Genomic DNA, 26,887 nt, shown 5'->3' on the forward strand with positions numbered 1-26,887 from the left:
AGTGCCAGCGGTGTGCACGCCCGATCTCTCTCACCGACCCGCACAATTGGTGCCTGCAGTGCTTGGGTCCGGAGCATCGGGCTGACACCTGCACCCGCTGTGCTACTCTTAAAAAGCGCACATTGAAAAATAGGCAGATCCAGCAGAACATTCTTTTCGGTACCGGATCTGCCATGGAATCTGCCGCGACGTCGACGGCACCTCAAAAGTCGGCACCGACTACTTCGACGCCACCGGATCCTTCTTCGGGGTCGCTGGCCCCAGGTAAGCCGGCTAAGAAGCCTTCCACTTTTCTTGAGCGCCCTCCTGCCACGGTTGCGACGCCGGTCCTCCCGGCACCGCACCGACCCCGCAAACGCTCCGCTCCGATATCGGTGAGTGCCTCATCATCGGCCTCCTCATCGCCGAAGCGTGGAGCGGCACCTATGGTACCGAAGAAGAAAAAAGCGGTACCGGTGCCTCCCTTGGACGACCGCATCGCGGCCATACTCCAAGTCCAATTGCAAGAGCAACTGCAACAGCAACTCCAGCAACTGTTACCGGCGCTGTTGGCCCCACACCTTCGGGTACCGGACCGGTCCGAGCCTCGCACGATCCCACCGGTGTCGACCCCCTCGGTACCGCTGAACACTTCCATGCCAGTGCTCTCGGCTGAACCACATCGTTCCCAGCCTACGGTGCAGGCCCGCTCTGATACCGACCCTTCCCGGTACCAGGAACGGCACCGGTCTTCCTCTCCCGGTACCGCCTCGGTACGCTCGGGCAAGTCTCTCTCCAAGACCCGCCATGCCGAGCCCTCCACACCGATGTCCCGCCGTGCGCACCCTGACATCAGGGACCCGGACTTATGGGAAGAATCCCCGCACGGTACTGAGGAAGACGCTTGGTCGACAGACGAGGAACCCTCAGTGGCTGATACCGTTTCAAAACCTGAACAGTCCTCTTTCACAAAATTTCTCAGGGAGATGTCAACGGCTCTTTCCATCCCCTTAGAGTCCGACTCTAAAAAGTCCCAGGCTTTCCTCGATGCCCTAGACTTTGAGCAACCTCCCAAGGAATTTCTTAAGTTGCCCGTCCACGACATCCTACGGGAAACTTTTTATAAAAACTGGGAGAACCCCCTCACTGTCCCTGGGGCCCCTCGCAAACTGGATAGCTTGTACCGGGTCATTCCGATCCCAGGGTTTGACAAGCCTCAATTGCCCCATGAATCTCTCCTGGTGGAATCCACCTTAAAGAAAACTCAGGGCTCCAGTGTCTATGCCTCCACCCCTCCTGGCAGAGAGGGGAAAACCATGGATAAGTTTGGCAAGCGCCTTTTCCAGAATGCAATGCTGGCCAACAGGGCAAATAATTACACCTTTCACTTCTCCTTCTACATGAAGCATCTGGTGCAACAACTCTCCTCCTTACAAAAATACATTCCTGAACGTAAGGTCCCCCTCTTCCAACAGCAAATTTCCAGTCTGCTCCAACTCTGGAAATTCATGGTACGCTCCATTTATGACTCGTTTGAGCTGACCTCTCGAGTATCTGCCATGTCTGTTGCCATGCGGCATCTGGCCTGGCTCAGAGTTTCTGACCTCGACATTAACCACCAAGACCGCCTGGCTAACTCACCTTGTCTTGGTGACGAACTCTTCGGGGAGTCCCTGGACTCAACAACCCAGAAACTCTTAGCACACGAAACCAGGTGGGATACTCTGGTGAAACCTAAAAAGAAGACTCCGCCTGCTCGCCCCTACAGACAGCAGTCTTCCTACCAGCGCAGGTTCTCGGCCAGACCTCTAAACCCGCCTCAACAGCAACCTCGCCGTCCTCGTCACCAGCATCAAACTCAGGCTCGTTCCCAGTCTCATCAACCTGCCAAGCCTCTCCCTCCATCAAAACCATCTCAACCCTTTTGACTCTTTTCTCCAGGGCATAGCCAGTCTCCCACCATCGTTGCCTTTTCCTCAGCCTATCGGAGGACGCCTCCAACTCTTCCTCAGCCGTTGGGAGGTCATCACATCAGACCAGTGGGTCATCAACATCATTCGCCACGGCTACTCTCTCAACTTCCAGACTCTTCCACCAGACAATCCTCCCATAGAGTCTGCTTCCCACTCCTCCCAATCCCCCCTCCTCCTGAGGGAGGTCCACTCCCTCCTTCTTCTCAATGCCATCGAAGAGGTACCTTCAGACCAAAGGGGTCAGGGATTCTACTCCCGCTACTTCCTGGTTCCCAAGAAGACAGGAGACCTCCGTCCCATCCTCGATCTCCGGGACCTCAACAAGTGTCTGGTCAAGGAAAAGTTCAGAATGCTCTCCCTTGCCACGCTTTACCCTCTTCTCTCTCAACACGACTGGCTATGTTCCCTAGACCTCAAAGAGGCCTACACTCACATTCCAATCAATCTGACTTCACGTCGCTACCTCCGATTTCAGGTACAACACCGTCACTATCAGTACAAAGTGCTACCCTTTGGCCTCGCATCATCGCCCAGGGTGTTCACCAAGTGCCTTATTGTGGTAGCGGCCTTTCTCAGGTCTCACAACTTCCAGGTGTTCCCCTACTTGGACGATTGGTTGGTGAAAGCACCTACGTCTCCACTTGTACTACAAGCCACTCAGCACACCGTCTCCTTCCTCCATCTCCTGGGGTTCGAGATCAACTACCCCAAGTCGCACCTCCTTCCCACACAGCGACTTCAGTTCATTGGAGCCGTTCATTGGAGCCCCTCAGACCGCCAATGGACCCTGCTCCACCTCTGCCGTCAGGTGCTCCTTCGTCGCTCCATTCCAGCTTGGCAAATGATGGTCCTCCTGGGTCACATGGCCTCGACGGTCCATGTGCTTCCTCTGGCGCGACTCCACCTCAGGACACCTCAATGGACTCTAGCCAACCAATGGTCGCAGACCACGGATCCTCTTTCTCATCCCATCTCTGTGACATCGTCTCTTCAGCAATCTCTTCAATGGTGGTTGAACTCCTCAAATCTTTCCAGGGGTCTACTTTTTCATCTACCCCATCACTCCATGATCATAACCACAGATGCCTCCCCCTATGCATGGGGAGCTCACGGATCGTCTCTTCAGCAATCTCTTCAATGGTGGTTGAACTCCTCAAATCTTTCCAGGGGTCTACTTTTTCATCTACCCCATCACTCCATGATCATAACCACAGATGCCTCCACCTATGCATGGGGAGCTCACCTGGGAGATCTTCACACCCAGGGACTCTGGACCCCTCAGGAGCGTCAACATCACATCAATTTCCTGGAACTCAGGGCCATGTTCTATGCCCTCAAGGCCTTCCAACACCTTCTCTACCCTCAGGTTCTTCTCCTGTGCACAGACAACCAAGTCGCCATGTACTACATAAACAAGCAAGGCGGCACCGGATCTCCCCTCCTCTGTCAGGAGGCCATCCGCATCTGGACCTGGGCCACGGCCCGCAGTCTCTTCCTCAAGGCTGTCTATATCCAGGGCGAACAGAACTCCCTGGCCGACAATCTCAGCCGCATCCTTCAACCGCACGAGTGGACTTTGGATCCTCCCACTCTCCGCTCCATCTTTTCTCAGTGGGGCACTCCTCAGGTGGACCTCTTTGCAGCTCCTCACAACCATCAGCTGCCCCATTTCTGTTCCAGACTCTTCTCTCCTCATCGTCTGGCCCCGGATGCATTCCTGCTCGACTGGACAGATCGGTTTCTCTATGCCTTTCTTCCACTGCCTCTGATGTTACGGACGTTATTCAAACTCCTCAGGGACAGAGCCACCATGATTCTCATCCCCCCTCGGTGGCCTCGCCAACACTGGTTTTCCCTCCTGCTCCAGCTATGCTCCAAGGAGCCCATTCCTCTACCTGTGTTTCCTACTCTACTTACACAGCAACATCAGTCTCTACTGCATCCCAATCTGTCCTCGCTCCACCTGACAGCTTGGTTTCTCTCGGGATGACCTCCCCAGATAATCTGTCTCAGCCTGTCCGTCATATTTTGAATGCCTCCAGGAGACCGGCCACCCTCCAATGTTACCATCAGAAGTGGACCCGGTTCTCCGCTTGGTGTTTACTCCATCACCACGATCCCACCTCTTTGGCGGTGGAATCTGTACTGGACTATTTGCTCTCTCTGTCCGACGCTGGCCTCAAGTCTACCTCAATCAGAGTCCACCTAAGTGCCATCACAGCGTTTCATGAGCCTATCCTCGGAAAACCTCTCATGGCTCTCCCCTAGTTTCCCGGTTCATGAGAGGCCTCTTCAATGTCAAACCACCTCTGAAGCCTCCTCCAGTCGTCTGGGACCTGAATGTGGTTTTATCCGCCCTCATGAAACCTCCTTTTGAGCCTCTTGCCACAAATTTGCTCAAATTCCTTACGTGGAAGGTGCTTTTCCTAATTGCCATCAGCTCTGCCAGGAGGGTTAGTGAGCTGCATGCACTGGTTGCCGACCCCCCTTTCACGGTTTTTCACCATGACAAGGTGGTTCTGCGCACCCATCCTAAGTTCCTTCCCAAGGTGGTCTCGGACTTCCACCTCAACCAGTCCATTGTGTTGCCTGTCTTTTTCCCTAAGCCCCATTCTCATCCTGGGGAACAGGCATTGCATACGCTGGATTGTAAGCGTGCCCTTGCATACTACCTTGACCGTACCAGGGCCCACCGCTCGTCTCCTCAGCTCTTTCTGTCCTTCAACCCTAACCGTCTAGGTCGTCCTGTCTCTAAACGGACGCTTTCCAACTGGCTTGCTGCCTGCATTGCGTTCTGTTATGCTTGGGCTGGTCTCTCACTGGAAGGTGCTGTCACGGCCCACAGGGTCAGAGCTATGGCCGCTTCTGTGGCTTTCCTCCGTTCCACGCCCATCGAAGAAATCTGCAAGGCTGCCACTTGGTCCTCAGTTCACACGTTCACTACTCACTACTGTCTGGATACCTTCTCTAGACGGGATGGACACTTCGGCCAATCTGTGTTACATAATTTATTTTCCTAATGGCCAACCATCCCTCCTCCCTCTCTGTTTGCTTAGAGGTCACCCATGCGTTAAGAATATGCTGCCTGCTTGTCCTGGGATAAAGCACAGTTACTTACCGTAACAGGTGATATCCAGGGATAGCAGGGAGATATTCTTACGTCCCACCCACTTCCCCGGGTTGGCTTCTTAGCTGGCTTATCTTAACTGGGGACCACGCTCTCCTCCGTCGGGTGGGAAGGCACTCATGCATGCGCGGTGCGGCCAACTAGAACTTTCTAGTTAAAAGTGTCCGTCCCGGGGCTCCGTCAGTGACGTCACCCATGCGTTAAGAATATCTGCCTGCTGTCCCTGGATAACACCTGTTACGGTAAGTAACTGTGCTTTACTGTATGCCATTATACCATTTATTTCTATGTGAAGTTACTTGCTCTTGCACAAATATAATTGCAATGCATTTTGTCACTAAGCAGATCTCCCCAAACTGCCAGGATTTCAGTCATTTGGATCCCTTGACTGTGCTTTTGCTCCCTTCCTGTCATTCCACTGGTTTGCAAACTAGCATTCTTCTGTGTTGCACATGCAACTGTAAATTTTTTTCCGAATTAAATTAGCATTAAAAGCTGTCATGCCTCCTCATTCCTCACTTCCTCTCTTTTTATTTGCTAGGCCCCCGTGTCCAAGTGTGAAGCGCCTCTCCAGCTATTTTCTGTGCCACAGCCAGAACATTCTGTTGGAACTCCCGTGGTGAAGCTGGGATTTGCAGACAGGATTACATGTGTAGAGGATATGGACTTAGCAGATGAGATCTCCATTAACAGCCCTGAGTCTCCTTCCAGGTTAGTGTTTGTTCCATTTTTCCCCGTCTCTGCTGTTTCAGAACATGCAAGATGATCAAGGCAGACACAGATGAAGACTCTGTGATTTCAGCTGATTTTCATGCTTTCATTATCAGTCAGCTTGAAAGAGAAATTATTCACCCTCTCCAAGTTGGAGAGAATGAGAGGACACTCGCTAAAGTTAAAAGGGGATAGATTCCGTACAAACATAAGGGAGTTCTTCTTCACCCAGAGTTTAAGTTTAAGTTTTAAGTTTTATTAGGATTTTATATACCGCCTATCAAGGTTATCTAAGCGGTTCTACAATCAGGTACTCAAGCATTTTCCCTATCTGTCCCGGTGGGTTCACAATCTATCTAACGTACCTGGGGCTATGGAGGATTAAGTGACTTGCCCAGGGTCACAAGGAGCAGCGCGGGGTTTGAACCCACAACCCCAGGGTGCTGAGGCTGTAGCTTCAACCACTGCGCCACACAGAGTGGTAGAAATCTGGAACGCGCTTCCAGAGGCTGTTATAGGGGAAAACACCTTTCAGGGATTCAAGAAAAGGTTAGATAAGTTCATGCTGGACCAAAACATACGTAGGTAAGGCTGGACTCAAATAGGGCACTGGTCTTTGACCTAAGGGCCGCCCCCTGAGTGGGCTGCTGGGCACGATGGACCACTGGTCTGATCCAGCAAAGCAAATCTTATGCTCTTATGTTCTCACATGGTCTGAGGCATTTGTAGTGTTTATAGGCAGTCTGATCTTTTTCTGCATGTTTAGTTGAAAAAGGGAAGTTTGGGGGGGGGTTGTTCTTCTGAAGGCTCTCTTTCTTCTTGAGAAATGCTACCTGTAAAATGCTTTGGGGATCATTTTCAAAAAACAAAGACATCCAAAATACAGCATAAACTGGCATTTGGATGTCCTAATCACCAGGACGTCCAAGTGACGATTTTCTTTCTTTTCTTTTTTTTAAATTCTTTATTTAAATTTTAAACTTTTGACATATTTATCAGTCATTTAAGAAAAATACAATGCTAACAGAAATATTCGTGGCAAAAATTGACTTCTTGCGAAATTTTAAACAATTAAATAATAAATCACAGAGTATAATTAGTCCTCAATAACTGGAGGAGGAGCTGTAAGTAGACTGAAAAATTAACAGGTAACTTTTTAACAAAGAAAATAAGATAGAGCTAGCAGGTGTCAGAACATATCCTCTCTGAGCTAATACTGAGATGTAACAGGTTCCATAGTAGTTATAAGTTGCCCTTGGTTAGAAATAAGTCTAGACAGTTTTTGTGGTTCATAGAAAAAATATTGACTATCTTTATAGACCATAACACATTTACAGGGGTACCTCAAGACAGATGTTGAACCCAACTGCAATGCCTGGGGTCTCAATATGAGGAATTGTTTCCTTCTCTTATGTGTGGTACAAGATACATCAGGCTACATTCTTACAACAGCCACCCTCTTAGCAGAACACTTCAAGAACAAAATAAATGCCAGAGCTACCCTCAATTGTACCCCATCCCACCTAATTGAACACACAACTCAACCCACAGAAAAAGAATCAACTGCAGCAAACAGAACATGGTCCCAATTCCACAATATACATTGGTCCGAACTCAATAAACTCTACAAAAAGTACAGCCACGCATCCTATGACCTCAACCACTGCCCACCATACCTCCTAACAACCTCCAGCGCAAAATTCCGTACTCTACTTCTACATTGGATACAAGCCATGCTCGAAAATGGCCTTTTCCCAACTGACCTCAGCAAAATCATCATTACCCCGATCCAAAAAGACCTAAAAGGACCAACTGTCCAGCCATCCAACTACAGACCCATTGCTTCAATACCTCTATATGTCAAACTAACAGAAGGACTAGTAGCCAAACTCCTCACCAACTATCTAGAAGACCACAACATACTTCACCCCAGACAGTCTGGCTTCAGAACCAACTTCAGCACAGAGACATTACTGTGATCCCTTATGGACATAGCCAGACAACATCTCAGCACAGGGAAAAAAATGCTGCCTATACAACTGGACCTGACTGCAGCATTTGATCTGGTAGACCATAACATCCTACTGCAAATTCTGGACACAATAGGTATCTCAGATAAAGTACACTCATGGTTTGAAGGCTTCCTAAAATCCAGAACATACAGAGTAAAATCATATGAAATAAAATCTGAACCTTGGTCCAACCCCTGCGGCGTACCACAAGGATCCCCACTATCCCCTACTCTCTTCAACCTATACTGCCTCCCTTGGAACATACCTGGACAATCTAGGCTTAACCTCCTATAGTTAAGCAGATGACATTACCATTCTCATACCTTTCAATTAACCAAAGACCACCATGACAGACACACTACACCGAACAATAGAAGCAGTAGCGACATGGATGATACAAACTCAATCCAGACAAAACAAAATTCATCCTCCTCGAAAATAACAAAGTCTCAACCATAACCAATATAGAAATCAACTCAATCAACTGCCCCATTCAAACCACCCTAAAACTACTAGGAATGACTATAGACAGATGCTGCACCATGCAACCACAAATAAACAAAACAATTCAGAAATCTTTTGCAGTTATGAGAAATCTAAGACAAGTCTGAAAATTCTTTGAAAGACCACAATTCCAGCTCATAGTTCAATCCCTAATACTGTCTGCTGGATTACTGCAACATCCTCTACCTCCCCTGCCCTGCAACAATGACTAAACAACTACAAACAATCCAAAATACAGCTCTGAGACTCATCTACTCACTGAGGAAACACGACCATATTACAGAAGCATATATCAACTCACACTGGCTACCAGTTCAAGAAAGAATACTATTTAAATTCTACTGCATGCTATTTAAATCTTTAAAGGGAGATAGCCCAATCTACCTGAACAACCGCCTCAACCAAACCGCCAACACACACCCCATTCACACACCCTCCAATCAAAGAAGTCAAATGGAAAAAACTGTATGATGGCCTCCTAGCAACACAAGCAGCAAAATTAGATAACTAAATCTCCAACCTATTGATAACCACCCCTGACTACAAGATGTTCAGAAAAGAAATAAAAACGATACTCTTCAAGAAATTCCTGAAACACTCTTAACATCACAAATACCTTCCTTCCTCCCCCACAGATATTATCTGTTCTACTCCTTAACTTCTCTTGAATTCACCAATGATCTTCCATTGTAACCTACCATTTATAACTATTTTGTAATTCGTCTTGAACTGCAAGGTAATGGCAGAATAGAAATCTCTAGTGTAATGTAATAAAATGAACATCTTTATATTTGAAAAAAAGTTTCAACATCCATTCCTTTCTGAATCTATAGCGAACTGTACCAGCAACGTAGCTGTAACCTGGACTTCATTTTCAAACCTCTCTAAGAAATTAGTTAAATCCAAACTATCAGCAGATAAATTCTGCTGGTTAGGATTTTGAGATTTACCGTATTTTCACGTAGATAACGCGCACCCGTGTAAAATGCGCACACGGGTATAGCACGCAAAAAACACAAATTTATGTACAGAAATTTTTATATACCGCGCACACCCGTATACCGCGCATGCTGCCCGACTCTCCTTTCACCCGCCCCGACTCTCCTCTGGCCACCCCGACTCTCCTTTCGGCCGCCCCGACTCTCCTCTCCCCCTTGAAGTCCTGTCCCCACCCTGAAAGCCTGATGCCCCCCCCGACGTCCGATTCACCCCCCCCGCAGGACCGCTCGCACCCCCACCCTGAAGGACCGCTCGCACGCACCCGCACGCACTCCCAACCGCACCCCCACCCTGAAGGACCGCTCGCACCCCCACAGCCTCCCGACCCCCCCCATCATGTAGAAGCTCCTACCGATGTCCTGCTGCTTCCTCTTGGCCGTGTTGGGCCCATGTGCCTCAGGCCCTGCCCCCAGGTGGGACCTAAGGCTCCCTGGCCTATTCTGATTGGCCCAGGCGCCTTAGGCCCCACCAGTAGGCGGAGCTTTGGGACGGATGGGCCAATCCGGCCTCATTCCATCGTTGGCTGCCTGCCGGACAGGCGAGTTTGACTCCCGTCTGTCTGGCCAACTACACAAAGGTACGGGGAAGGGGGGTGGGAGTGTCATGGGGGTCGGCCAGGGGGGTTGCAGGTCGGCGGGGGGGGCGGTCGGAGGTTCTTGGGGGGGCGGTCGTTGGGGGGAGGGGGGTTTGCGTCGAGGGCAGGAGGGCCTGGGATCCCTCCTGCCCGTAATGTAGTGCGGGGTGGGGGTAGGAGGTCGCCGTGGCCAGGAGGGTTTGGGCTCCCTCCTGGCCCGAACAACTAGGGGGGGGTCGCCAGGGCCAGGAGGACTTGGGCTCCCTCCTGGCCCGATATTGTCGGGGAGTTGGGGAGTCGGCGGGGCAAGAGGGGGGGCAAGAGGGCTTGAGCTCCCTCCTGCCCCTATCGTGTCGGGGGTGCCGCGGTTGGCTGGGGCAAGAGGGCTTGAGCTCTCTCTTGTCCCGATCGTGTCGGGGGTGCCGCGGTTGGCTGGGGCAAGAGGGCTTGAGCTCCCTCTTGCCCCAATCGTGTCGGGTGTCGGGACCGCCAAGAGGAAGCAACAGGACACCGGTAGGAGCTTCTACATGATGGGGGGGGGTCGGGATGATGTGGGGGTACGAGCGGTCCTTCAGGGTGGGGGTGCGGGTGCGGTTGGGAGTGCGTGCGAGCGGTCCTTCGGGGTGGGGATGCGAGTGGTCCTGCGGGGGGTGAATCGGACGTCGGGGGGGGGGAACTATGTAAAAAAAAATTTGTACAACGCGCTCACGCGTATAACGTGCAAGGGTATGCGCGGTACGTAAAAACCACATGTAACGCGCGCGTTATATGCGAGAAAATACGGTAACTCTCCTAGGGAAGTAATACATTTTTGAGAGAGGTGGATATGAAGTTTCTGGAACCTTAAGAACTACAGCTAAGTATTTTTTAAACATGTCCTGTGCTGATAAAGGAAACATTTTTGGAAAGTTTAAAAGCCGAAGATTACATTTCTTAGTGGCATTCTCCAAGTTAAAGGCCTGGGTCTCAACGCCTTTTAATCTGGAGTCATGTTCATCCACCTTGCTTTCAAGACATGATACTTTGTTCTTTATATCCAAATTTTCTGATACAACTGTTGTTGTATAGCTTTGTGAAAGTTGCTGCAATTAAGTTCCCAAAGTGCAAACTTGATATTGCCTCCCATAGCGTTTCCATGTTGAATACCTTTGGCCTTTGCATAGGCACAACATTACTCCCCAAGCCCTCTGTAGAAAACTGTACCTGGGCCACAGCAGCTTTCTTCTCAATCGTCAGGGAAACTCAGGTAGCCTGATGCATCCCCCTCTCCAAATGCTGCAAGGTTGTAAAAACAGCCTCCACTGCTCTCCGTCCAGAGCCGTCATCCGCATTCTGCTGGGTCGGGAAAGGAGCGTCCCGGGCCGGTTCCTCTTCCATCTGCCCTCCCATTGCCTCGGGGCAAGTTGAAGGACTGCACTTCTCCGGGGACAAGGTGGCACCCTCAAAGGAGAGATCACATGCTTCAGCCTGCGTGTCTCTCATTTCTGAGGATTCCCCCCTGGTTGTGAAGTTCGGGCATCTTGCTCCACGTAGGTGTCCATTGGCCCAGCCACAACAGATTCCTTCGGGAAAACCTGGACTTTTGATTTCTTTTGACCATGAAACCCAGGTCAAACAGAATTCTCAACAAGACCTCCAACGATGTCTCCATGGCCGCGTTCAAGCCGCCATCTTTGGTAAGCTCCTCCTCCGAACTCTCCCAAGTGCCGATTTTCAAAGCCAATTTTCTGGATTCTTTCTAGGCTTCTTAGCTGTTGTGTATCCAAAGTTCGAGGGGGCATGTTATAGGTGGGCTTTGGGTATGCTTAGCACTTGGACGTCTTGCGGTAATATTCAAACCTTCCTTAAGATGTCCAGGACGGAACTTAGATACCTGGAGCTAGACCTGTTTTAAAAGCATTTAAGTCAATTGGAGGAGGAGGGGGAATGGGTATATCCCAGACATAAAACTTTATAATATGGCCTGTCAGTTACAGATTTGAGTGATTGGTTTAATGACATTGAACATTTCTTACCGTTGCAGATAGAAAAGGCACACCCATGGCATTTGCTATATGTCTTGCAGGCTAGATCTCAGGCCTTACTTTCCCATATTCGCTCCTCCTTACTTATTGTATATACTCAAATATGTTTAAGATGAGGTACCCTTTTTTACCCCAAAAAGGAGGAAAAAAAGGTTGACTCAAATATAAGACCGGGAGGGGTGTGTTAATATTCATGTTCCTTTCCAGGATCTGTGCCCTGCCCCCCTCATTCCTCTCCTGCCGGGCTCTGCATTCAGCCTCCCTCACTCCCTGCCAGGCTCTGCACCCAGCCCCCTCACTCCCTGCCCTGCCGGGCTCTCCATCCTGTCCCTTCTTCCCTGCCAGGCTTGCCCCTTCCCTCCCTGCCAGGCTCTGCACCTAGCCCCCCCTCCCTGTCCTGTACCCTGTCTCTCCCGATGTCCCGATTATTTAATCCCTCCAGTGGTCATCTGCTCAATTTGGGTAACTTTTTGGCACTTAGATGCTTTTAAATCTTTCCACAATTTAATAATAGCTCGAATACCGTATATACTCAAATATAAACCGAGATTTTTGGTCCAAACAATATTTATTTGAGACTGAATCTCTCAGTGCTGCTCTTATGTTAGCAATTGCCTTCCTTTTCTTCCTCCTTGGCAGAACCTAAACACATCAACTTTGCTATGCTCCTAATGCCCATCAGCACTACTTTATAGTTAGATTCAAATCCAGGTTGCCTGGGCTGAAGCAAGGAGTACTGCCGCAGAACTATAAAGACAACCAGTGTACCCTTTATCGGCATGTTTCACAACTGGTGGTATCCATCTGTCTATCTGTTTCTTCATCTGTAAGGAAATGTGCCTCCAGTGTATTTCACAGACTTAGTTTAGCGCCCTCTAGCAGTCAGTATCCAAGCATAGAGAGACACCCCAATCTGTGAAGTAGCCGCAGCTGTAACAACAGGCTAAATCAGGGGTGCCCACACTTTTTGGGCTTGCGAGCTACTTTTAAAATGACCAAGTCAAAATGATCTACCAACAATAAAATAAAAAAAACAAAACACAAAGCACACTGTATGCATAGAAAATGTTAATCATCATTCCTATTCCAAGGTTTTTCAAAGAGGTCAAAGCAGATGACTCTATGCACTGTCACCTCACTAACAACCATACAAAAACAGACAAATACCCCCCTCCCTTTTTACTAAACTACGATAGCAGTTTTTAGCGCAGGGAGCTGCGCTGAATGCCCAGCGCTGCTCTCGATGCTCATAGGCTCCCTGCGCTAAAAACCTCTATTGCGGTTTAGTAAAAGGGGACCATAGTGTAAAAATATAGATAGCAGATATAAATTCATACACATTTTGATCACTAAATTTAAAATAAAATCATTTTTCCTACCTTGTCTGGCGATTTCATGAGTCTCTGGTTGCACTTTCTTCTTCTGACTGTGCATCCAATCTTTCTTCCCTTCTTTTAGCCTGTATGCTTCCTCTCCTCCTGACCTCATTCCCCTCCCCCCGTTTTCTTCCTCTCTCCCTGCCCTCTCTTTCTTTTTCTCTTCATGCCCCCTTTCTTTTTTTCTGTTTCTCTTCTTTCCTTCTGTCTCCATGCCTGCCCTCTTTCTCCCTCCCTGCCCTCCCCCAAGCCATTGCCACTGCTGCTGCCATCGGATAACAGGCCCCCAAAGCCGCCCGCCACCAGCCAAGCTCTCCCTGCTTCGGGCCCACCAGCATTCCTCTCCCCGACGTCAATTCTGCCGTCGGAGAGGAAGTTCCGCTGGCCAGAACTTCCTCTCCGACGGCAGAATTGACGCCTGGGAGAGGAAGGCTGATCGGCCCAAGATCGACCTATTGGGAGAAATGCTGCCGGGTCCTGCCTTTGAGGAAACAGAAAGTAGGCAGGACCTGGCAGCAAGAAGAGCAAATCGCAAGCTTCACTGACCTATCTCCCGCTTTAGCGCGCGAATGGGGCTCTAACATGTGCATGCCGGCTTCCCTTCTCCCCCCCCCCCCGGACATATCTTCCGGTTTCAGAGGGAAGAGAAGGGAAGCAGGTACAAGCACACGTTAGCCCCCAGAGCATAAGTTCTCCAAGCCGGTTTTTTAAAAAATGTTGAGCGGCGGCGGCAGCAGCAGAAGTCAGGAGCGGGCCAGTCAGGAGGGGAAAAAAGAGAAGGGAAGAAGGGAACCCGCTCTGCGATCAACTGGGGTCGCCTGAGCGAGCGACCTGTTGATCGCGATCGACGTATTGGGCACCCCTGGGCTAAATCAAATTAACTAAACAGTACCATCAACCGCCAACATAGACTTCAGAGGAGCTCAGAACTACTCCCACAACAGGTTGAACATATGTACAAATTCTTTCTAACCCCAAAGAAACAGATTAGAGAAGCATAAGGAGACTGAAATCTGAAATCGCCTATAGTCACAAAAATTCCGTTGGGAGCCAAGAAAAGTAGGATGCCCAAAACCCTTGAATCTTGCTCCACTATCAGGCAGGGTCTTATGGCGATGGTTCATTACCGAAGTCAAGAGGTTATCCAGACCCTTACCAAGCAACAACTGCCTTTTAAAATGTAGCCAAGCGTTTCAGGCAATTGTGAGGTGCTGGGGGCAGCCCCGCCTCGACCTCATGGCCATGGTACAAAACAAGAAGGTGACACGCTTTTTCAGTCACAGATCCGAGCCCAGAAGTGAGGGTCTCGATGCGCTCATGCAGCCATAACCTCAGGAAGTTCTTCTATACATCTTCCACCTTGGCCAATGATTGGCCGGGTCCTTCGGAGGGTTGTGGCTCATCTCGGGCACGTTGTTCTGGCCTCAAAGACTGTGGTACACAGATCTGGTGTGGGATGCGGTCTGTGCCTGAGCGCCTATCTCAGGGCCCGGTAGCTATGGATGATCAGGGTTGCTTTGCTCAGGTGTAGAGCCCTGAAGTACACCGACCGATAGTGGAATGTATAGTGGTTGTAGTGCATCTTACTGTCTAATCGCAGATCTCTGCTCTATGCTTTCTTCCAGCTTCACTCTTACCCTCCCAGCCCTAGCAACAGTACCTGAAGAATGGACATAAAAGATGTTGTTTAGTGCAGAACATATGGCTAAAAAAACAGAACAATACTTAATAGCAGGGCTTTTTTTTTCCAGGGGGTACTAGGAGTATTGAATACTAGCACGTTTTCCATTGCCTGCTAAAACTGATCCATGGTTCCCGGGCTCTTAACGCCAGTTCTGCCTGTTCATAAATTCATTAGCAGGTTGTGGGGGTCTGGTTATTGTGGGGCAGGTTCCTCATTGATCACCCCACCCTTGAGGGGATGGCCTGGTAATTGAGTACTGGCAGGCTTTTTGCTAGAAAAAAATGCACTGGTTGATAGTATGAATATACCATATGATATCATACCTATTTTAGATGTATAATTTATATATCTACCAGTTTGCGGTATTATTACCATATGCTATTTCAGGTGGTCTCATAGCTGTACAGTATGTCACGAGGGGCAGGTTGGGCCGATCCTGGCTTTAATTCCAAGATCTCTTAGGAGTTTGTAATTCTTGAAAAACTGGAACTGCATATCCATATATACAAAGGGTATAAAGAGGACTGACTGATCTTGATACTTGTAGCTCAGTTCACCCCCTCCCCCCTCATTCTACTTGGTGTCCAGAAAAAAACAGGACCCCCAAAATTTTTCCAAATAACCCAAAAACAAATGTAGTGTTATTTAAAAAAAAAAAAATTCATACTATTATTGACAGGTGTTACTGCAAGATATTATAAAAACTAGATAAACTTGAAACAATGGATTATTTAAAACTTGATACAAACGCTTATAAAGATTTCTAAGTGGTGTACATAATAAAATTAGGGGAAGCAAGAGAGTTATAAAAATATAGACATTTAGTCAGTGGATCGAGGACTTTGTGAATGTGTCAAGGTTGAAGGCGAACACTTTGAACACATTATAAATTAAGGGACAAACCCATTATATTAATGCAGGGGTTCTCAACCAGTGTGCCTGTTGTGTTCTCAAGAGGTGGGAGGTGTGTCACAAAAAATATCGTGCACACAGCAAGCCTGTGTTTTCTTTACAGCAATCTGGGAAGATCAGCAATCTTGAGTCCCTGTAACTGGTCCCTATTTCTGCTTCCCACTATAACCTAGGCTGTCTATTTCCTGTACCAAGAATGGGAAATCTGTTTATTTTTATCAAATAATCTTGTGGAATATTTTCAGTATAAAATTTTGGAAGACTTCTAATGATCTTCTTATGGAGCTTTACCTTGATATTACATGTCAAAAGCTCATGGTCACTTCCATAATCAGCTCTAGACCTTGCTATCAAAACTGCAGATTTCCATCTCTGTCCTATGCAGATATAATCAATTTGATTTCGATACATGCTATTTGGAGAGGTCCATGTATACTAGAGATGTTTATGATGTTTAAAATATGTATTGGTAATTGATTGTTGATTGGTCTTGCAAAACTGTACTAAATTATTGCCAGCTTAATTTATTTCTCCTATACCATGCTTTCCCACCACTGCTTCTTCATGTGTACTTCCTCCTTTTGCATTAAAATCCCCCATAATGACCAGTAGGTCTTGTTTTGGCATTTGATCTATTACATTATGAAGTTGTTCATAGAACAATTCCACGTCCTCATCTTCCGCATCTGTCGTTGGAGTAAATACTTGAATCAAGGTAACATTGATTGGCTTTCTCTATAGACAGATTGACATAACCCTTTCACTAATAACATTATAGTTTAGTACCATCTTTGAAAATTTATTGTTGAGGATGACTGCAATGCCTTTTTTCCTACGTGTTTCCTGATCAGAATAGCAAATCAGTGCTCGTCTGATTGAAAATGGTCCTGTCCTGTCCATTTAAGTTCTCTAATCCCTATCAAATTGGTTTTAACTTTCTCCTTTTGATCTTTAACAATTTTCAATTTTCCTTGATTCATACTTCGCACATTCCATGTCCCTACATTGTGAATATCTTTACATCTTCTAAATTCTAATCCTCCTTTTCTGTTTAGTAACATCAGCATCGGGACAATGCATGTTTTACTCCATTAGCTTCTTAAATACCGCACATAATCTCAACTCTTTTCTAGTAGAATGGTGAGCACCTTCTAATCTAGGGGACAATCTTCCAATACTATATATAAATTCTCTTTGTTGTCTCATCAAGTTTTCTTGGCAAAAATACAGAACTAGATTGCCAGGCCTTCTATGCAGTGTAAATTAGATTTTGTTGCCATTCTCGTGTCAAATGCAATCCTCTGCTTCTGACACCATCCAGATGGGTGGTACATTGTTAGTCCGGCATCTCCACTGAAACCTGTCCGCCTTGGGAGACCTTAGTGGTAGTAAGACTACCAATGGCATAGCCTGTTCAGAGCCTGCCTCTGCTAGTCATCCACTGCCGCCACTGCTGCATTAGAAGACCCAACGGTATGTCAGATCTTGGGGGGGGAGCAGTCAGGAAGTGCTGCACAGGGGGATAACAGGGAGGGATGAAAGGTTTCTGCACATGGGGGGGAGAGGAAGAATTGTTGGACATGGGGTGGAGGAGAAGAAGGGAGTGCAACAAAGAGGTAGAAAGGAGTGAGAGGGATAAATCATGCATATGGTGGAGTGGAGGGAGTCATGCATGGAGAAGAGAGAGGGAGAAATGTTGGACATAGGGTGGAGGGCAGGGAGAAGATGGTGCATGGGGAGAGAGAAATAAATATTTCACATGATAATGGAGAGGAAGAAGGGAGAGATGCTGTATGGAGGGGAACAGAGAGGTTTGACCCAGGGCACAAGGAAGAGTGGGAGAGAGAGAGTGAAGGGGGAGAGAGAGAGAGAGATTGTAGACAGTGGGAAAGAAATATTGGATATGGCAGTGGAAGGGAAGGTACAGAGATGGAAGGTGGATGGTGAGCACGGAGAAAGAATAAACCCCCTGTTTTACGAAGCCGCGCAGCAACGGCCCCAAAGCCCTTTAAATCTCTATGGGCTTCGGGACCATTAGCGCAGCCGCTGGCGCGGCTTGGTAAAACAGGCCCAAAATGTCATATGGGCAGGAGACCCTGGTGAGCAATAAAATGACCAGACAACAAAAGGTAGAAAAAATAATGTTATTTTCTATTTTGTGATTACAATATGTTAGATTTGAAATGTGTATCCTGTCAGAGCTGGTATTAGACAGCAAGCGTGAGCTAGGACCTAACAGAGAAAGAAAAAGTCTTTTTTGTTTGTTTATTTTGTTTACATCACAGCGCCAATGTGAGGTTAGAGAGGGCAAAGGGAGGTGGGTGACGAGGCTACAAAATAAATCCACCAGGATGTTTGAAAAAAACACCCAATTTGGAAGGAAAATCGAATCGAAAAATCAATTCAATAGGCTGAATCGAATCAAAAAATGTTTCCCTGAATTGGGCAGCACTATTATGTATCCTGAGACAGAGAAAACCAGGGCACCTATCATCACAGATTAGATTTTTTACAAATTTGATTTCACCTTCCTTTGCTCCAAGAAAAAAAAAGCAAAAAAGCATCACCCAGTATATCTTGATTTTCACTTTGAGAATCTCTTCATTTTATTTGGGCATCTCTCTACACAACATGCACAGCAGAAACCAGCAAGCAGGATTTTCAGATGCTCGTTGCTGAATGTTCACCTTCGGCTAACTATGGGAAATGGCCATGAAACCAAATTAGATAGATTACAGTTTTACCTTTGTAGTTCAAGAGGAAAAATATTTTTGAACACTGTGTACTGCACAGCATAATGTCTGTTGTAAGAGGGCAGCTGGGATACTGATAAATAAAGATATTTTTAATCTGGGGTGAGCAGCTGGCAGCAAATTCATGAGACCATAGAGTGATGGTCAGAACTTTAAAGGGCAAAACTATTACACTGTTTCCTTGCTACTTCTTTAAACTGAACTCACAATTTATCTCTCTCTCTCATTCCTCATAAGTTGTAGGTTTCTTGTCTGCATGTGTGCTGGCCTATCTGTTTGCTTTTCTACTGAGAGAAGAAAAGAGAAAATTTCCATTAGAACATTTTGTATACTCCATACCTAACCAGAATTAAAACCTGACTTATTCCAATTCCACATTGCTTTCTTAGGATCCAAGACAGCATGGCTTTATTAGAGGTAAATTGTGCCAGATAAATCTGATTGAATTCTTTGACTGGTTGACAAGAGAAATAAATTAAGGAAGTGTGCTAGATATAATTTTCTTAGATTTCAGCTAAGCCTTTGACATGGTTCCTCATAGGAGGCTCTTGAATAAACTTGACTGGCTGAAGTTAGGACCCAAAGTAGTGAACTGGATTAGAAACTGAATGAAAGGCACCTGATCAAAGTATTTTCTGATGGATCTGAGCTTCCAGAGCATGCATAATCCTTTGCGAGTTTGCGTGTGACATGGTTGATTTTTGCAGACATGGACAATTGTCTATTTAGATCAGGGGTGCTCACACTTTTTGGGCTTGCGAGCTACTTTTAAAATGACCAAGTCAAAATGATCTACCAACAATAAAATTTAAAAAAACAACACAAAGCACACTACGCAGAGAAAATGTGAATTATCATTTATATTCTGGGTTTTTTTCAAAGAGGTCAAGGCAGATGACTCTATGCAATGTCACCTCAGTAGCAACTATACAAAAATAGACAAATATACCCCCTCCCTTTTTACTAAACCGTAATAGCGTTTTTTAGTGCAGGAAGCTGCGCTGAATGCCCCGCGCTGCTCTCAATGCTCATAGGCTCCCTGCGCTAAAACCCACTATTGCGGTTTAGTAAAAGGGGACCATAGTGCAAAATATAGACAGCAGATACATTTTGATCACTAAATTGAAAATAAAATAATTTTTCCTACCTTTGTTGTCTGGTGATTTCATGAGTCTCTGGTTGCACTTTTTTCTTCTGACTGTGCAGCCAATATTTCTTCCCTTCTTTCAGTATGCTGTATGCTTCCAGACCTCTCTCCCTGCCGCCCTCCCCTCTCCCTGCCCCCTACTTTCTTTCTGTCTCCCTGCCCCCCTTTCTTTCTGTCTGTCTTTCTCTCTCCATGCCCCCCTTTCTTTCTTTCTGTCTGTCTCCCTCCCTTTCCCCCCTTTCTTTCTGTCTCCCTGCCCTCCTTCTTTCTGTCTCCCTGCCTGCCCCCTTTCTTTCTCCCTACCCTACCCAAGCCACTGCCACCGCCATCGGGGAACAGGCCTCCAAACCACCGCTGCTCCAAGCTCTCCCTGCTTCCCGATGTAGAAGCGTCGGGCCAACCAGCATTCCTCTCCCCGACGTCAATTCTGATGTCGGAGAGGAAGTTCCAGGTCAGCCAGGCAGCGATTGGCTGGCCCAGAACTTCCTCTCCGACGTCAGAATTGACGGGTGGGGAAGGTTGGTCGGCTCGGCGCTTCTGCATCAGGAAGCAGGTAGAATGCGAAGGCAACGCAATCGACTCGCTTGCCTTTGTGATCGACCTTTTGGGCACCCTGATCTAGATGCACGTCCAGGATTCTGATTGTGGGTGAGATGGGAAAGATGGCTCCCTTTAAGGCTATTGAGTTTATCGAAGAGTTGGATATTGTGGTTAAAAATAATTTAGTTTCTCAGTGATCAGTTTTAATTTGAAGTGTGGCATCAAATTTTTTTATTGTAGAGAGGATAGTGTCTATTCTCTGTATTTCTTTGGGTGTCAGGCATGCGACAGGGTGGACAATTGTAATATCAGCATAACTGTAATGGGAGACGTTTAGACTACTGAGTTGATCTCCTAGGGAAGCAAGGTAAACATTGAAGAGCAAGGGCAACAATGGGGAGCATTGTGGGACGCTGCAGTCACTGTTCCATGTTGTAGATAGCGTGTCCCCAATCTTAACTTGGTAGCTGTGAGATTTCAGGAAACCTTTGAACCAGTTCAGTACATTTCTAGATAGTCCGTAAGCATCTAGGTAGGATAGCAGCAGGTTGTGATACACAAAGTCAAAAGCACTGCTGAGGTCCAGTTGGAGAATGAGTGCGTTTAGACCCTTGCTTAGTAGGTTGTATAGATCAGTGATAAGAGATGCAATAACCATCTCAGTACTGAATAATTGTCTGAAGCCTGATTGGGAGTCATGGAGTAATCGAATGTGTTCCAAATTGTTCATTAATTGAATTTGCATAATTCCCTCCATCAGTTTTATGAAAAGAGGGATTAGTGCAATAGGTCTGTAATTGTTAGGCTGAGAGACGGTACTTTTTCTGTCTTTTATGATGGGTCTGATAATGATGTGCACTCTATTTGCAGGAAAAGTTCCTTTGTTTAGTAAGTTTGTCAGCCAGAAGTAGAAATCTGCCAGGAACTTTATCTGAGGCTTTAGACATTAGAGCAGGGGTCAATGGACGAGTATGTTTGAGTGTATTTTTTAAATAGGAAATTGAATTGAGACCAGGTTAGGTTGAAGGAACTCCAGATTAAGTGCCACTGAATATTTCTGGATAGCCCCACACAAATGATTTAAAAGGCCAGTAGCCTCTCCTGGCCATTTAAATTGCTTTGAATAATCAACCCCAAAGTTGCTTACCTGTAATGAGGTTTCTCTGTAGACTGGAGGGTAAATCAGAAAATTATAACCGAAGGTTAAATGCCCATCTTCTGAACTTTCCAAAGGCTTTTGGTGTGACACCAGCAGATATGTAGAAGAAATACTTAACTGGAATATTGAAAATATCTCCTGAACATATTCCACCATTAGATCGTATTTACTATTTACCTACAAAAAAACTGCCTGGTCTATGCTAGAAGTAGAAGAATTGCCACCACAAGAAACAGAATTATTAAATGTTACCTAATTATTAGCATCTACAATCTCTGAATGTACGGAGAGGGCTACATTGTTCATACGAGATATGAATGCCATTATGAGACTATACTTCCGTAATCCTCAAACTTTGTTTCATGGACAAAAGGTGTCGATGTTCCCTGACGTCACAAGAACTACCCAAGAATGGAGAAAACTATTTCTTGCTATGAGAACTGAGACTTTAGCCCTTGGAGCAACATTTCTATTGGCATACCTGTGCAAATGTTTGATAAAATTTCTGGGAGTTAAATATGTCTTTTATTCACAAGATAAGTTACGAGCTTTCTTGGATTTGAAGAGCTTTCTTTGGACTTGAAGGTTTAATGAACAGCAGAAAGAATGGGGGATTAAAACTGTTAAGTCTTTTCCTGTTTGTTATTTCTTCTTCTTTCTCTTCAATTTTACTCAATCTCCTTCTTCTGAGCTTGGGGTCTAAGAAAGATTAATATTTTCCTCTTCTTTCCCTATTTTAGTTTGGCTGTAAATTGCTAGGCTATATTTGAGGTTTTCTATCTGTTTTTCTCGTACAAAAAGAATATTCTTGTGAATTATGTTAAAAAAATCTCAATAAATAAATAATAATAGTAATAAAAAGACAGGAGGGTAAATCAGACACACATACCTACCCACGTTCCCAGGGAGTTGACTCCTAAATTCTACAGCAGATGGAAGATATTCCTCATATGCTCACAGATGTCTTCTAGGTTGAGAGAGCTACACATATTGACCCATGAAATAGCTTGCCGTTAGAATTAAGGAAAGAAGAATCCTTAGTAAGGTTTAAAAATAAGTATAAAATCGCATTACTTTAGATTAGCCTTTCCTTTAGACTCGACGGTCTGAATTCCTGTGTATTGTCTGCATGTGAACTTATCTGAATGATCTCCTATTTTAATGGAATTATTTTATTACTATATTATATTATTTTGTAAACCGCTTTGTTCTTATTTGTAGTTTAAGCGGTATAGCAAGAGTTTTTAATAAATACAAACATTTCTGTTTCTGATTTATGCTGCTGTCTATGGAAAATCTTTGTTACTGGTAATCATCTCGGCTGTATTTGCTCAGAAAGTATTTTCAAGAAGTTGCATGTCTGTTGAAATAATGGGATGCTTGTAGGTTCTTGTTCACCTTTACTACTTAGAACCGGAAAGATCTATCCAGAATAAAAAGCACCCAGAATAACACAAAAGAGGTATTTAAATACAACTTGCGTAAGAGACTTTATGATGCTTTGTAATCAAATTTAGCAAGTGCAGACAAAATCTGAAAAGAAAAGATTATATAACAAATGAGTTTCATGAAAACACAAGTCTTACCCTGGTGGAAATGAGCTATCTGCTTGTGGAAAATCTAGCCAAGTTGGAAACTTGATAAATAGATAATTAGTGACTTTTCTTAGCAGTACGGCAAGTGAAGGAACTTTTAAATTGCCGTCTGCAGAATACCGTCGCATCAGCTAACATTGGAGCAGTAAATAAATACCATGCTACCTGTAACTACATACGCTATCATAGGAACAGAGGGGTCCTTTTACTAAGGCGCTCTAGCCATTTTAGCATGTCCTAAACACTAACGTGTGCTAAACACTAACATATTTAGCGTGCACTAAAATGGGTAAAATGCCTTAGTAAAAGGACCTCTCTGTTCCTATGATAGCGCATGTAATTACAGGTAGCATGGTATTTATTTACTGCTCCAATGTTAGCTGATGCGATGGTATTCTGCAGACGGCAATTTAAAAATTCCTTTACTTGCCGTACTTCTAAGATAAGTCACTAGTTTTATCTAAATATATTATTGCTATTTATTTAAAATATTAGGCACTATAAACACTTTAAAAGCCAAAAATTTAAAACATTAAAAAATATTTTTAATCATAAACATGCAAACTAATGAGGAAGCCCAGCGACAGAAAGCCTCCATTAAACCAGTTCTTGTTCCTTTTATCGTTTCTTCTTTGTTGCATTTAAAACCTAATAATCATATTTGAAATCTTTGGAGGGTCGCTTCTGAAGGCTCTCGTGTTGCGAGAGTTTCGATAAAGAATATTAGTGCAGGAGAAGAGGGGACAGGAATGTTATTATCTCCTAAGCCAGCAATTTTGAGATTTATATTTTTTAGTCCATTTTTGATGTGATTAGGATTTCTTGTAAAGTGGGGCATGGTTTTATAGGAAGCAAGGTATAATCATAGGTTATTTCTTAGGAGACAATATACTTTCCAGAGAAGTCTAAAGACTGTTAGCACTTGGCACAGGGGGAATTCTGTCTAAATACTGCAAAATAAGTGGGTTTAAGGGAAGAATAAAAGACTTTTTTAAACTATAGTGTATACAATAGGATAATAAATGCCATGGGGCTTCATAGAAACATGATGGCAGATAAAGGCCAAATGGACCATCCAGTCTACCCATCCGCAGTAACATGTGCAGATTTCAGGTCATTTAAGAAACTGTGAGAACAACAAAAACAAAAGATGACTCAAGTTTCCACAAGAGAACCGGTGGAACACAAATTGTGGATAGTATTTTTAAGTCTTTCCTGAAGAAATAAAAAGGTTTTTAACATTGCTGGTGTCCATATTTTTTGTTCTTTGTGAGAAACTGTTAAAGACCAGCTTATTAAGCTTATTTGCGAGAGCCTTTATTTGATCAATCTGAAGTCAGTAGAGAATGTAGCACTCCTATATGATTGGAATACAAGATGATGTCCTTTTAATGAGTGTCTTTGACATATTATGTAAAATCTGTTATTTTTATGTATGTATTAACTGTTACCCGCTTAGTTGATAAGTGGGATAGAAATTTTTAAAATAAATAAACCCCTTTTTCTCAAATTCTGTCGCCAATAGCTTCTGATGGTCTGGTTATCAGGTTATTCACAATGAATATTCATGAGAATGTATTTGCATACGCTTGGGCTTAAGACTGGTTAGATGTTTTTCAAATACCATTTTGAAACACCCTGTTCTAGAAGGAGGGGAAGTTGCTTGGTACTTAAAGTAACAGATTGGGAACTTACACCATTGACAGTCACTGTGATTCAGTGTTTCCAATTCTCCAGTTACATTCTAAGCTCTTTGGGGCATGGAATCATTGTACCTATATGCTATGTTTTGTACAGCTTTCTGGTTTAGAATGTGACATAAATGACAAAATGAAAGAATTATTGGAAATGAAAATATAATATACTGCATACTCATCATAAATGCATGCAGGCTTAAAAAGGTATTATTAGCTGTAGTATTGCCCGGCAGTGTTTCTAAGGAAACTGCTTTTTAGTTTGCACATTACATACTGCTTAGGAAATGTTGGCACAGCTGAGCAGGAGGCACCGTGGCCTCTCTGGAATGAGTGTGCAGCAAGCGAGGTCTCTGAGGAAATCAGTTTGGCCATCTCAATCTGCATTCTAATCCTGTCTAGCCAACCACTTCAAGACTGTGTTAATTGGACATATTTAGGTAAATAGTCATTCTGTTGTTTGCAGATGCCCCCTCCTAAACATATAATCAAAATCAGGAAGTAGCTATCAAAATCAGATTGGGGCTTCTGGTTAAGAAGTGATTATACATTTATTTTACAAGTCAGCTCATGAAATACTTATGCTCTAACATACCAAGGGTGGGGCGGTGTGGGCAGTCTGCCCCAGGTGTGAGCAAAGGAGGGGCTGCATGGAGCAGTTGTGGGACTGTGGCGTGCATGCATAAAGCTGTCAGCTCTGTTGACCCTCACCCCCTCTGACATCAATTTGCTGTTCTGGGGCAGGTAAGCAACAGAACCGACAGCTATGAGCATGCAGACTGTAGCCCTGCAACCGCTCTATACACCCCCTCCCAATTGCCTGGAGGAAGGGGGTTGCTCCAGCCAAAGGAGGGGATGCTTCGCCTGGGTGTCTGCCAACCAGGTATGCCACTGGCTCCAGGTGCTGTAGTTTAAAAACAATAGCATAAAACTTATCATTTCTATAGTGCTGCCAGATGCATGCAGCACTGTACTTTACATTAACCATGAAGAGATAATCCCTGCTCAACAGACTTTACAATCTAATCAGACAGATAAACAGGACAATTGGGGTAGCGTAGTGTTTCTCAACTTGGTCCTGGAATACCTCCTTGCCAGTCAGGTTTTCAGGATATCCACAGAGAACATGCTTTAAAGAAATTTGCATATAATGGAGACAGTGTATGCAAATCAAGTTTATGCATATTCATTGTGGATATCCTGAAAACCTACATGGCAAGGGGGTACTCCAGGACTGAGTTGAGAAACACTGGGGTAGAGAACTACAGAGGGAATGACAAAATAGATGTGGGTACTTTGCAGGTGGTTTGGAGTTAGGAGTTAAAAGTAGCATGGAAAAAATGGACTTTTAGACTGGATATGAACACTGCCAGAGCTGGAGCTTGACTACTGAGTCAGGCAGTCTGTTGCAGGCATTCAGTGCAGCAAGATAGAAGGGACAGAGCCTGCAGTAGTGCTGCCCGATTCACGATTCAAATTGATTCACCGATTCACTTTGGGTGAATCAATTCAAATCGATTTGTTTGAAGAAAAAAACGAACTCACCGATTCGGAGACCCATTTGGGCTTTCCCTCTGCTGCCAGAGTTCTTCTTCTAATGTAACTTCCGGTTTTGCGAAACTGGAAGTTACATCAGAAGAAAGGACTCTGGTGGCAGAGAGACAGCCCGAATGGGTATCTGTGTGCGAGTGTGCAGATCGGTGGCGGCGGCAAGTACATTGATTTTCATATTTGTTGGTTTAGCTGGCTCATTCCCAGAAGCATTTCTCCTCCCTGCATCTGTCAGTAAGTAAATAAAGGATGTCTGCTGCAGTGCTGCTCTCTTCTTTTACCAAGGCCATATAGGAACTGGGGGGAGGGGGAGTATGGGGACTCTTTCTTTGGGGATGCTCTGGACCTGGGGAAGCTGAGAATCGGGGGGAAGGGGAATATGGGGCCTCTTTATTTGGGGATGCTCTGGGCCTGGGGAAGCTGAGAATTGGGGATGGGTGCTGGGGAGAAAAGGAGAGATGGTAGATCTGGGGATGGTGGGGTCCATCACTGCAGCTGCGGTGATGGAGATGAAAAAAAGGAAATATGTCTGATCTCCGGGGGAAGGAAGGGAAATGGAAAGGGAAGATGGGT

At 45.5% G+C, this 26,887-nt stretch overlaps 1 protein-coding gene across 6 annotated transcripts in view; it reads left to right on the forward strand.

Annotated features, from left to right (window-relative positions):
* The window catches only part of FAM13A (family with sequence similarity 13 member A), a 416,553-nt gene that overhangs the window by 163,251 nt on the left and 226,415 nt on the right, over positions 1-26,887 (forward strand). For all 6 annotated transcript variants that reach the window (XM_033959097.1, XM_033959069.1, XM_033959088.1 and 3 more), the window contains one exon: positions 5,621-5,790. In XM_033959097.1, coding sequence (XP_033814988.1) covers positions 5,621-5,790 — 170 coding nt within the window. The remainder of the gene's footprint in view (positions 1-5,620; positions 5,791-26,887) is intronic.

This window comes from Geotrypetes seraphini, chromosome 1 (assembly GCF_902459505.1).
Source record: "Geotrypetes seraphini chromosome 1, aGeoSer1.1, whole genome shotgun sequence".
NCBI classification, from domain to species: Eukaryota; Metazoa; Chordata; class Amphibia; order Gymnophiona; family Dermophiidae; genus Geotrypetes; species Geotrypetes seraphini.